The 13,918-nt window shown below is 39.4% G+C and overlaps 1 protein-coding gene across 18 annotated transcripts in view; it reads left to right on the top strand.

Moving 5' to 3' along the window:
• Positions 1 to 13,918, top strand: part of MSI2 (musashi RNA binding protein 2) — an 819,550-nt gene that overhangs the window by 7,927 nt on the left and 797,705 nt on the right. For all 18 annotated transcript variants that reach the window (XM_067472006.1, XM_060757066.2, XM_060757071.2 and 15 more), the window contains exon 5: positions 11,004 to 11,045. In XM_067472006.1, the coding sequence (XP_067328107.1) occupies positions 11,004 to 11,045 (42 nt within the window). The remainder of the gene's footprint in view (positions 1 to 11,003; positions 11,046 to 13,918) is intronic.

Raw genomic sequence — 13,918 nt, 5'->3', positions numbered from 1 at the left:
GAAACCAGTTTTGGAAAAATTCAGTGTTTTGCTTCATGATGTTAAAGCTGTTTTAATGTCATTCAAGTCATTGAATCTGAAACCACGTAGGTTGTCTTTCAGAGGTCCAAACAGAAGGGACCAAGTCATAAACATCCCTCAAGCGATGTTGGATTTCCTTAGTGCACAACCTTCTTTTCCCAAAAATTCAATGACAACTTTTTCTTTGATCATCAGATTTATGGTTCTAGTCAGTCAATCGGACAAAGAAAAGACTTGATCTATAGAGCAATGTTCCCTCTATCATATCTTGCATAGATAGTCCAGTAGCCGTGAAAGAAATAAAAGTTAGAGCAATGGAGGCGTTACTTTTTGACCCACCCTCATCTATATGTGTGCGTCGGATCAGAAGAGGGTTTTTCTAATACAGAAGAATATTGCTTTTCCCCAGATTAAATAATAATAATATGAAAAAAAGTAGCATTTTTCTGAGTAAGCATTAAAGATAGTCTTCGGTTGTGCTTTTCCTTGTTTTGCCCTTTTGTTGGGGCTGGAGAAGGAGAGCTTCTTTTTGCAACGAGCCGTAAAGCATTGTCCTGAGATGACATAGCTAGTATATGGGAGAAAGATACCTGAGATACGGTAGAATCGTAGTCAAAGGATATTCAAAGTCATTCTGATGTATTGGGCTGAAAAGTTAAAGGCGAGTTTGATCTGGAAAGCTCCTCAATTTCCAGATCTAACTCTGCAAAGGGATGCTCATATCCTACCAAAGTTGACTTCTTTGGTGAGTTTTGCACAGACATAGGATTAAAAGTAAAGGTCACCAATGTGTTAGATGTTTTTGTGGGGTTGGTGGCAGGATGTTGTTGCTGTTGTTGTTGTTTAGAAGGGAGGAGCCTGATTGCTACAACTGTGGTGCATACCATTCAGCAGTGGAACTCTCTGCCCCGGAGCGTGGTGGAGGCTCCTTCTTTGGAAGCTTTTAAACAGAGGCTGGATGTCCATCTGTCAGGGGTGATTTGAATGCAATATTCCTGCTTCTTGGCAAGGGGTTGGATTGGATGGCCCATGAGGTCTCTTCCAACTCTTTGATTCTATGATTCTACCGATTCAGATCTAGAATTATTTAGTTTTAATATGGGTATTAAGAGGAGACACAATGGGTTAAACCTAGCAGGACTGCTGACCGAAAGGTCGACGGTTCGAATCCAGGGATCGGGGTGAGCTCCTGTCTGTCAGCTCCAACTTGACATGAGAGAAGCCTCCCAGAGGATAGTAAAACATCCAGGCATTCCCTGGGCAACGTCCTTGTAGGCAGCCAATTCTCTCACATCAGTTTCTCAAGTCACTTCGGACATGGAAAAAATATGAGTATAAATGAAATAATTATAGTTTTGAATCTATATACTGTGAGAGCCGTTCAGCAGTGGAACTCTCTGCCCTGGAGTGTGGTGGAGGCTCCTTCTTTGGAAGCTTTTAAACAGAGGCTGGATGGCCATCTGTCAGGGGTGATTTGAATGCAATATTCCTGCTTCTTGGCAGAAAGGGACTGGACTGGATGGCTCTTGAGGTCTGTTCCAACTCTATGATTCTATGAATCAGCATGCATTATTTAGTTTTAATTATTTAGGTTTAATATTGGTATGGTGGTTCATATAAAGGGGCTGCGGTGGCGCAGTGGGTTCAATTACTGAGCTGCTGAACTTGCTGACGGAAAGGTTGGCAGTTTGAATCCGCGGAGTGGGGTGAGCTCCTGACGTTAGCCCCAGCTTCTGCCAACCTAGCAGTTCAAAAACATGCAAATGTGAGTAGTTCTGGCGGGAAGCTAACGGAGCTCCATGCAGTCATGCTGGCCACATGACCTTGGAGGTGTCTACGGACAACGCTGGCTCAGACGTGGAGATGAGCACCACACCCCAGAGTTGGATTCAACTATACTTAATGTCAAGGGGAAACTTTTACCTTTATTGTGGTTGATATATATATATAGAGAGAGAGAGAGAGAGAGAGAGAGGGAAAGAAAGAGAATGCTGACCGAAAGGTTTGTGGTGTCAATAAGTCCCCTTTCCTGGAAGATTTGGGGAGATTGTGCTCTGTTCTTAATCAAGATCTGTTTTGTAATTCACTTGCTCTTTAAGAAACAAATCGGATTTTAATTTCCACCTATGTCCTTGTATGCAGGTGGATTTTTTCCCCCAAGTTCTAATAAGTATTTGTACAAATCCGATGGGCTTGTCTGAGCATGTTACCCAAGCTCAAGCATTCCTTAATTATTTGGTTGGATACTGGGGTGGTGAGGCTAGAAGGCCGGCGGGTCATAAGGTAATAAGATTCAGATGTGCTCCGGAGAAGTCAAGCTTTACCGCCCTGAGTCCCTTTGGAGAGAGAGGGCAGGTTATAAATAAATTATTATGCATTGTCGAAGGCTTTCATGACCGGAATTGCTGGGTTGTTGTGAGTTTTCTGGGCTGTATGGCCATGTTCCAGAAGCATTCTCTCCTGATGTTTGCCTGCATTTATGGCAGACATCCTCAGAGGTCGGACCTCACAACCTCTTGAGGATGCCTGCCATACATGCGGGCAAAACGTCAGAAGAGAATGCTTCTGGAACATAGCCATACAGCTTGGAAAACTCACAACAACCCCTATTATTATTATTATTATTATTATTATTATTATTATTTAAAGTTAAAGTCATTTCTGGCAGGAGAAGTCCTCTTCGCTGCATTGAATGTGGTGTAGGAGAGAATGCTTCTGGAACATGGCCATACAGCTTGAAAAGCTCACAACAACCCCTATTATTATTATTATTATTATTATTATTAGTTAAAGACATTTCTGGCAGGGGAAGTCCTCTTTGCTGCATTGAATGTGGCATAGGAGAGAATGCTTTTGTAACATGGCCATACAGTTTGGAAAACCCACAACAACCCCTATTAATTATTATTATTATTATTATTATTGAAAGTTAAAGACCTTTCTGGCAGGAGAAGTCCTCTTTGCTGCATTGAATGTGGCATAGGAGAGAATGCTTTTGTAACATGGCCATACAGCTTGGAAAACTCACAACAACCCCTATTATTATTATTATTATTATTATTATTATTATTATTTAAAGTTAAAGACATTTCTGGCAGGGGAAGCCCTCTTTGCTGCATTGAATGTGGCATAGGAGGGAATGCTTTTGTAACATGGCCATACAGCTTGGAAAACTTACAACGACCCCTATTATTATTATTATTATTATTATTATTATTATTATTATTTAAAGTCATTTCTGGCAGGAGAAGTCCTCTTCGCTGTATTGAATATGGCGTAGGAGGGAATGCTTCTGGAACATAGCCATACAGCCCAGAAAACTCACAACAACCCCTATTATTATTATTATTATTATTATTATTTAAAGTTAAAGACATTTCTGCCAGGAGAAGTCCTCTTCGCTGCATTGAATGTGGCGTAGGAGAGAATGCTTCTGGAACATGGCCATACAGCTTGAAAAGCTCACAACAACCCCTATTATTATTATTATTATTATTATTATTATTATTATTATTTAAAGTTAAAGACATTTCTGGCAGGAGAAGTCCTCTTGGCTGCATTGAATGTGGCATAGGAGATAATGCTTTTGTAACATGGCCATACAGCTTGGAAAACCCACAACAACCCCTATTAATTATTATTATTATCATCATTATTATTATTATTTAAAGTTAAAGACATTTCTGGCAAGGGAAGCCCTCTTGGCTGCATTGAATGTGGCATAGGAGAGAATGCTTCTGTAACATGGCCATATAGCTTGGAAATCTCACAACCCCTAATAATAATAATAATAATAATAATAATAATAATAATAATAATTAAAGTTAAAGACCTTTCTGGCAGGAAAAGTCTTCTTGGCTGCATTGAATGTGATGTAGGAGAGAATGCTTCTGGAACGTGGCCATACAGCTTGGAAAACCCACAACAGCCCCTGTTGTTGTTGTTGTTGTTATTATTATTATTTAAAGTTAAAGACATTTCTGGCAGGGGAAGTCCTCTTTGCTGCATTGAATGTGGCGTAGGAGGGAATGCTTCTGGAACATGGCCATACAGCTTGGAAAACTCACAACCCCTAATAATAATAATAATAATAATAATAATAATAATAATAATTAAAGTTAAAGACATTTCTGGCAGGAGAAGTCCTCTTGGTTGCATTGAATGTGGTGTAGGAGAGATTGCTTCTGTAACATGGCCATACAGCCCAGAAAACTCACAACAACCCCAATTATTATTATTATTATTATTATTGTTATTATTGTTATTATTATTATTTAAAGTTAAAGTCATTTCTGGCAGGGGAAGTCCTCTTGGCTGCATTGAATGTGGCGTAGGAGAGAATGCTTCTGTAACATGGCCATACAGCTTGGAAATCTCACAACCCCTAGTAATAATAATAATAATAATAATAATAATAATAATAAGGTTCTTGTAGGTTTTTTCGGGCTATAGGGCCATGTTCTAGAGGCATTTCTCCTGACGTTTCGCCTGCATCTATGGCAAGCATCCTCAGAGGTAGTGAGGTGCTCACTACCTCTGAGGATGCTTGCCATAGATGCAGGCGAAACGTCAGGAGAAATGCCTCTAGAACATGGCCCTATAGCCCGAAAAAACCTACAAGAACCTAGTGATTCCAGCCATGAAAGCCTTCGACAATACATAACAATAATAATAATAATAATATTTAAAGTTAAAGACCTTTCTGGCAGGGGAAGTCCTCTTGGCTGCATTGAATGTGGCGTAGGAGAGAATGCTTTTGTAACATGGCCATATAGCTTGGAAAACTCACAACAACCCCTATTATTATTATTATTATTATTATTATTATTATTATTATTTAAAGTCATTTCTGGCAGGAGAGGTCCTCTTCGCTGCATTGAATGTGTTGTCTGAGTTATACAAAAAAGTTTGTATTACACCAAGCTATAAATGCAATTATTTAGTTTGCATTTATACGTGCGATTGTGATTATTATTATTATTATTATTATTATTATTATGCCATCGATGGTATTGCACTTTCCAGAGCGACAAGAAGAACAGGTCCTTGTCCTCAGGGAAGCTGCTATCCGAAATTGACGGTGGGGAAACAGAAGGGGAAGAGGGGCGGGAGAGACAACGGTGATTTGCTTCGAGAGCCAATATTATTCAATCCGCTTCCGTTTATTACCATTTTAATGTGTGTTTGGACGATGCGAAGAATTGAGTTGCACCCCCTTTGGTGCACAGACGGCACCCATTATTGTCCTTTGAGTAGGCTTAAGGCATCTGCCCTTCAAAACATGTGTCTTCCGCAGAGTGAAAAGCTAAGACGAGCGTTGTTACACCTCTGATAGTTTCTTGTCCTTGAGTTCTGTTGCATAGCTTTTGACTCTGTTTCAACGTTCAGCACAGGAAGCAGCTCGGTTGGGTATTGAGATGGAAGGCGCCGCTCTTGTTTACAGTTACGTTAAAAGCTTGGTTTTAGGTAATGGCCATTCATATCAGAAATAGTACTATTATTATTATTATTAGTCATTTCCTAGAGGACTTGTAGATACAGTAAGTAGTATTGTTATCTAACTAACTAATTTTATTTTTTAGTAGCCCATTTTTTCTCCCTTCTGTTTGCTCTTTTAAATAGTTGACAGGGATACGCAACAGGTATAGCTTTGGCATGTAGATCGTGACAGTTCTGATAATGGAGAGAGGACTTCCAAGTAGGACGTCCGGGGTTTTTTCCCCAAGGCATAGTTTCACCGCACCCCTTTTTTTTGTAATTTTGCTGCGCCTCTGGTGTGTCCTCACACTTTCTGTATCATTTTCTCTCTGGAAGAGCAATATTGTGAATTATGAGGGTTGAATGAAAAGTAATGCCTCCGCCTTCGTTACTTGGGTTTGGATGTGAATATTTTAATAAATCAAAACACAGAAATAATCCTTAGAATGTGCTTTTGAACTTGCTTGAAATTTCTCTCTGAATGATACAACAATCATCCTGAATCAATCTGTCAACCAGGCACAGTCAGCCCATTGTATGCTAATCAAGGTGCTCAGTTGAAATATTCACACCTAGCCCAACTGACAAAAAGTCCTTTGTCTCACACTGGTCATTCCACAGATATATAAACCCTTTTTCCCAGTTCAAACAGACCTCACCTCTGAGGATGCTTGCCATAGATGCAGGCGAAACGTCAGGAGAAATGCCTGTAGAACATGGCCATATAGCCTGAAAATACCCACAAGAACTTTGTCAACCTTTTGCTTATGAAACTTGGTGGTTACTGTCACAGGACATCCAACGCCCAGCGTACCTGCCCAAACGTATCTCCTTCTATGTCCCACCCCGGAGTCTAAGATCTTCTGGGGAGGCCCTGCTCTCGACCCCGCCTCTATCACAAGTGAGGTTGGCGGGGACGAGGAGCAGGGCCTTCTCGGTGGTGGCCCCCCACCTGTGGAATTTGCTCCCCGGGGAAATTAGATCAGCGACATCACTCCTTTCCTTCAGGAAAAAACTGAAAACATGGATTTGGGACCAGGCATTTGGACAATTGGGGCAGATAAAGAATGGTCAGGAAATGACTAATGGAATGGAATTTGGAAATCTGAAAGACGAATGCTAAGCATGTGAATAGTTTTTATATGATGTGATGTATATTGATTGATATGATTGTTTTAACTGTGATAATTGTTTTGACTATGGTTTTTGTACACTATGTATAATTTTTGTATAGGCATCGAATTGTGCCTTTTGTAAGCTGCCCTGAGTCCCCCCTCGGGGGTTGGGAAGGGCGGGGTAAAAGTACCCGAAATAAATAAAGAAATAAATAAATACCTGCCGCATCCCAGTACTGCCATCTGTTGAGCAGTTACGAAGGTGGAGGCATTACTTTGCACTTTAACAACACAACCATTCAGTGCTAAGGCTTCCCACCAAAATGGAACTGTAGAGGAGAGTCTACTGAACAAGCCAGTACCTGCCGCGTCCCAGTACTGCCATCTATTGAGCAGTTACGAAAGTGGAGGCATTACTTTGCACTTTAACAACACAACCGTTCAGTGCTAAGGCTTCCCACCAATATAGAACTGTAGAGGAGAGTCTACTGGACAAGCCAGTACCTGCCGCATCCCAGTACTGCCATCTGTTGAGGAGTTACGAAGGTGGAGGCATTACTTTGCACTTTAACAACCCAACCATTCAGTGCTAAGGCTTCCCACCAAAATAGAACTGTAGAGGAGAGTCTACTGAACAAGCCAGTACCTGCCGCATCCCAGTACTGCCATCTGTTGAGCAGTTACGAAGGTGGAGGCATTACTTTTCATTTTAACAACACAACCGTTCAATGTTAAGGCTTTCTGCCAAAATGGAATTGTAGAGGAGAGTCTACTGAACAAGCCAGTACCTGCCGCATCCCAGTACTGCCATCTATTGAGCAGTTACGAAGGTGGAGGCATTACTTTGCACTTTAACAACACAACCATTGAGTGCTAAGGCTTCCCACCAAAATGGAACTGTAGAGGAGAGTCTACTGAACAAGTCAGTACCTGCCGCATACCAGTACTGCCATCTGTTGAGGAGTTACGAAGATGGAGGCATTACTTTTCATTCAACCCTTGTATGTTTGGTCTCCCACCACGAGCTTCATGCTAAATAGCAAATAGTAAAAGGACATCCCCTCTCAACGTTAAAACCGGAAGGAGAATAATTGTAGACGTTTACCGTTTCTCACCTTTGTTACTTAAATGGTGGAAAATACAATGGAAAATCTATACAACATCACCAATATTTATTATGGTCCATAGACCCTCCTTGCTACTATACCTGTTGTTATTCCTGTGGTAGAAAAGTATCTAGACGGTGCTGAATATATGTATATGTAGATAACGTTGATCTCTATGAAAGGGTTTGCTTTCTAGAAGAAGGTTTTTGTAAGTTTTCTTTGTATGCTTCCTGAACTGTTTATAATGCGGCATGTAATCACTCATTTCTCAGATATAGAAACTTTAAAAAAAGTTTTTGCTGAAAGCGGGATGCAGTAATGAGGGGATGTGTCTGAATGAGTGCAGCTTGAAAACATATTTTGTCACACTCTCAAAATGGTTGTGGTTTTGACGCTTTCCATTTATTTAAGGCCCAGCTCTGGATTTCAGACAGAAGTTCTGTATCTGGATGAGGCAAATATAAGTTCTTGGAAGCCAAACCAAGTCCCACAACTGGACTAAAAAAGTCAATTTCTCAGACTCTGCAAGTAGTTTGCAATGAGTGTTAGCGGTTGAAGTGATTGTCGTACGGGCTGATCCTTTTTGAGGCTGCGGTCCTGTAACCATTTACTTGAGACATAACTTTAATGTAATTTTCCTGCTTCTTGGAAGGGGGTTGGACTAGATGGCCCACGAGGTCCCTTCCAACTCTATGATTCTATGAAATGTGTAGGATCATAGAATCATAGAATCAAAGAGTTAGAAGAGACCTCATGGGCCATCCAGTCCAACTCCCTGCCAAGAAGCAGGAATATTGCATTCAAATCTCCCCTGACAGATGGCCATACAGCTTCTGTTTAAAAGCTTCCAAAGAAGCAGCCTCCACCACGCTCCGGGGCAGCTTACGGCTAGTTTTCAATAAAATAATAGAGTCAAAGAGTTGAAAGAGACCTCCAGTCCAACCCCATTCTGCCAAGAAGCAGGAATATTGCATTCAAATCACCCCTGACAGATGGCCATCCAGCCTCTGTTTAAAAGCTTCCAAAGAAGCAGCCTCCACCACACTCCGGGGCAGAGAGTTCCACTGCTGAACGGCTCTCACAGTCAGGAAGTTCTTCCTCGTGTTCAGATGGAATCTCATGATTCATAGAATCATAGAATCAAAGAGTTGGAAAAGACCTCCAGTCCAACCCCATTCTGCCAAGAAGCAGGAATATTGCATTCAAAGCACCCCCAACAGATGGCCATCCAGCCTCTGTTTAAAAGCTTCCAAAGAAGGAGCCTCCACCACGCTCCAGGGCAGAGAGTTCCACTGCTGAACGGCTCTCACAGTCAGGAAGTTCTTCCTCATGTTCAGGTGGAATCTCCTTTCTTGTAGTTTGAAGCCATTGTTTCGCATCCTAATCTCCATGGAAGTGGTAAACAAGCTTGCTTCCTCTTCCCTGTGGCTTCCTCTCACATATTTATACATGGCTATCATATCTCCTCTCGGCCTTCTCTTCTTCAGGCTTCTTCAGTTTCTCACGTCGCTCCTGACACAGAAAAAAAGGGTGAATGTTAACTTGGCCCTACTACAAAATCCTACAAAATGCTACCCCTCTATTCTGCTTTGGTTAGACCACACCTGGAATATTGTGTCCAATTCTGGGCACCACAATTCAAGAGAGATATTGACAAGCTGGAATGTGTCCAGAGGAGGGCGACTAAAATGATCAAGGGTCTGGAGAACAAGCCCTATGAGGAGCGGCTTAAGGGGCTGGGCATGTTTAGCCTGAAGAAGAGAAGGCTGAGAGGAGATATGATAGCCATGTATAAATATGTGAGAGGAAGCCACAGGGAGGAGGGAGCAAGCTTGTTTTCTGCTTCCCTGGAGACTAGAACGTGGAACAATGGCTTCAAACTACAAGAGAGGAGATTCCATCTGAACATGAGGAAGAACTTCCTGACTGTGAGAGCCGTTCAGCAGTGGAACTCTCTGCCCTGGAGTGTGGTGGAGGCTCCTACTTTGGAAGCTTTGAAACAGAGGCTGGATGGCCATCTGTCAGCGGTGATTTAAATGCAATATTCCTGCTTCTTGGCAGAATGGGGTTGGACTGGATGGCCCATGAGGTCTCTTCCAACTCTTTGATTCTATGATTCTATAATATTGCATTACATTATAATATTCTAAATATTATATGTATATACACTATATTGGAGCCCTCGGTGGCGCAGTGGGTTAAAGCACTGAGCTGCTGAGCTTGTTGATCGAAAGGTCGCAGGTTCGATTCCGGGGAGCGGCGTGAGCTTCCGCTGTCAGCCCTAGCTTCTGCCAACCTAGCAGTTCGAAAACATGCAAATGTGAGTAGATCAATAGGTACCGCTCCGGCGGGAAGGTAACGGCACTCCATGCAGTCATGCCGGCCACATGACCTCGAAGGTGTCTACGGACAACGCTGGCTCTTCAGATTAGAAATGGAGATGAGCACCACACCCCAGAGTCAGACATGACTGGATTTAATGTCAGGGGACTACATTTACCTTTACCTATACAATATATTATATTATATTCTTAACATAGCACAGGAAATGAGGTGGGACTGTCCCCTGGCCCCCTCTCTCTTCACTCTGGCCTAGAAGTTTCAAAGTCTTTTCACACCTACGTTCTTCCGGACGACTGTTCAATGCTAAATTGGTGCTGCAGTCACAGGAAAAGGGGAAAAATGCTTTTCTTGCTGGCCTTTTAGCTGAAATTCATTTAAAACTAGCAGTCCCTGTGTTGTATATTTTTGTTACATACCTCTCTCAAACCGTGGAGGCATTAACAGCCCTAAAGAAAATAAATACACACAGCCTGGACATTGTGTGCGCAGGCCAAAAAAATGGGGAAAAAAAGTGTTTGTGGATTCCAACCTTGCTTTGCAAAATGTTCATATTTTGTAATCTCTGCCATTTGCAAAATGCGAAAATTGCACCTGGCATCCAGGATATGTTGGTCAGATTAGCATAGGAGAACTCCGAGTTCTTCTCAATACATATACACAGATACATACCTATATCTATTTAGTCAGCTGTACATTCTTGATAGCTCAAAAGAGCACACTGGCTCCCTTTCCTAGTCATTCTCCATACATGTCTGCCCTCTTTTTCAACCACTCCATTCATTACCTGCCCCCCTTTTTTTTTTTGCAAGATTCTTGATACCTGAGAAATGAGGGATTAATCAGGCAATCTTTGGGGCTTTATTTATGTTCCTTTTTCTTTGCCTTGCACAGGAAAATGCACAAATCACGTTGCTTTCCATTTTTCTTTCCTCCAACACAGATTGACCCTAAAGTTGCATTTCCCCGACGAGCTCAGCCTAAGGTAAGAATGAAGGATCAATAATGCTTTTTAAAGGTGGATTCGGTGTGTGTGTGTGTGTCTAATTGCCACTTTCCAGATTGGGGAAGAGCGCTTTGGGGGGTCTGGGTGGACTTTCAAGCCGAGGCCGGACTGTTTGGATGTCGTAAGAAACTCGGAATCACTGGAGACTCTCTCATAACCATCCCTGTTTGTGTGATTGCTCGTCTCGTTGGAGGAGTTGTTTCTCCCTTTCCTCTGATCTTAATAACAGACCATTGTTATGTTGTGCAGCAGTGATAGATATTAGGGCTGGGCGGTTTCGTTTCGTAATTTCGTAATTCGTTAAAAATTCGTTATTTTTTTGACAACGAAGCGATATTGAACCATTCAGGAGCAACTAAAAAACGAAACGAATTTTTCCAATTCGTTTTGTAATTGTTTCGTTATTGATTCGGTATTGATTCGGTATTGATTCGTTATTGATTCGTTATTGTTTCGTTATTATTTCCGCATGTCTGGTGCAAGTTTTAGGGTTGCTTTTTGTTTTCTCAGTGAAAAAAAATATAATTATCACACCAACAGTCAACAACAGAGGGAGAGGGAAGCTTCAGAAGTTTTTTTAGCGTATTGCGCGATCGCGGCTGCCATTAACGAATCGATTCGTAATCGTTTCGTAATTGTTTTATGATTTCCGAAATTTCGTAAATATCGAACTTTTTTTTAAGGAAAATTTCGGAATTCTTTTAAATAACGAAACGCAAAAAACCCCTAAAAACGAATCGAGTTTAGAAACAATTTTTTCCGTGTTTGGACAGCCCTAATAGATATAAATGCAAAGCCCTGATTTGTCTGTTTGAGGTTGAAGTCTTCTCTTGAAAGGGAAGGACACACATAGTTGTGGAATTCCTTGCCGCCCTACATGAGAGCCATGCGTGACTGAGGGCCTTTTACTCTCGCACTTAAGACCTGGCTTTTTACTAGAGCATTCGATCTCTGTTGATTTTTAATTTTTGTATGTATGTATTTTATCTTTTGTAATTTAGCTGTAAATCGCCTGGAGCATTCTCGGATGGCGGGCGATTAATGTTATTAAATTATGATGATGATGATAGTTCTTCCCCCCTTTATGTCTCTCTGACAAAGAAATGCTGCTTCCCTGTCTCTCCCTGTGCAAAACTTTCGGCAAAGTGCGTTTCCTTTCAAACTAGAGGATCCTCTGGCTGGTATTGGAATATCTGGGTTCTTCTGAGAGAGCCGAGAAAGCGTGGAAACAAAGAGGCTTAAGTTTGATTGGATAAGTGACCTGTTCTTTCCCCTCCTCCCCCTCCTTCTTCAGGATTGCCTTGTTGTAATGCATTAGTTTGCTTGCAAGGACATGTCAGTCATGTTCAAAAGAGCTTTTGTCTGGAGTTTACCTCCAAAAACAAAACTCAGCATCAAGATCGCTGTGAAGCCAGATTTCGAGATTGGCTCTCTGTCTCTTAGCATGGGGCGGCCTTCGTTGCTTTTTTGAAGACTCAAAGTATTTCTTTCACATTATTTTGTTTTTTTCTTTTTCCATTCCTGTTTGTTTATTTTTTTTTTACTTTAATAGGCAAGCTGAAATCATTCTTTTCAGTGAGTCCTGGGACTTCTAGCTCTAATGGCACATTCCCTAGCTCAGTGTTTCTCAACCTTCCTAGGTCCGCAACCCTTTAATACCGTTCCTCATATTGTGGTGACCCCCAACCATAGCATTATTTTTGTTGCTACTTCATAACTAATTTTGATACTGTTATGAATCATAATGTAAATGTCTGATATGCAGGATGTACCATATATAGTCAAGTATAAGCTGATTTTTACAGTCTTTTTTTTAGGCTGAAAAAGCCCCCCTTGGCTTATACTCAAGTTAAGGTTATTTATTATTTTGCTTTGCTGTTATTATTATTATTATTATTATTATTATTATTATTATTATTTTGCTCTATTTATTTTATTACATTTAGATTATTTTACTCTATTATTATTTTTATTACATTTATTATTTTACCTTAATATTACATTTATTATTTTACTCTATTATTATATTTATTATTTTACTTGATTTATTATTATTACATATATTATTTTATTCTATTGTTCCATTTATTATTTTACCCTATTTGTTATTACATTTATTCTTTTACTCTATTATTATTACTATTATTATTACATTCCATTATTTTTCTCTATTATTTTATTACATTTATTCTTTTACTCTATTATTATATTTATTATTTTACTTTATTATTATTACATTTAATATTTTACTCTATTTATTATTATTACATATATTATTTTATTTTATTATTCCATTTATTCTTTTACTCTATTATTATTGCTATTATTATTACATTTCCATTATTTTTCTCTATTATTTTTATTACATTTATTCTTTTACTTTATTGCTTTATTATGTAATAATAATAAAGTAAAATAATAAATATAATAATAGAGTAAAAGAATAAATGTAATAATATTATTTTACTCTATTATTATATTTATTATTTTACTTTATTATTATTACATTTAATATTTTACTCTATTATTCTGTTTATTCTTTTACTCTATTTGTTATTATTACATCTATTATTTTACTCTATTATTACTGTTATTATTACATTTCCATTATTTTACTCTATTATTATTATTACATTTATTCTTTTACTCTATTATTATATTTATTATTTTACTTTATTATTATTACATTTAATATTTTACTCTATTTATTATTATTACATATATCATTTTATTATATTATTCCATTTATTATTTTACTCTATTTGTTATTATTACATCTATTATTTTACTCTATTATTACTGTTATTATTACATTTCCATTATTTTACTCTATTATTATTATTATTACATGT

The sequence above is a fragment of the Anolis sagrei genome, chromosome 11 (assembly GCF_037176765.1).
Source record: "Anolis sagrei isolate rAnoSag1 chromosome 11, rAnoSag1.mat, whole genome shotgun sequence".
NCBI lineage: Eukaryota > Metazoa > Chordata > Lepidosauria > Squamata > Dactyloidae > Anolis > Anolis sagrei.
This window is presented reverse-complemented; position numbering and strand designations above follow the sequence as displayed.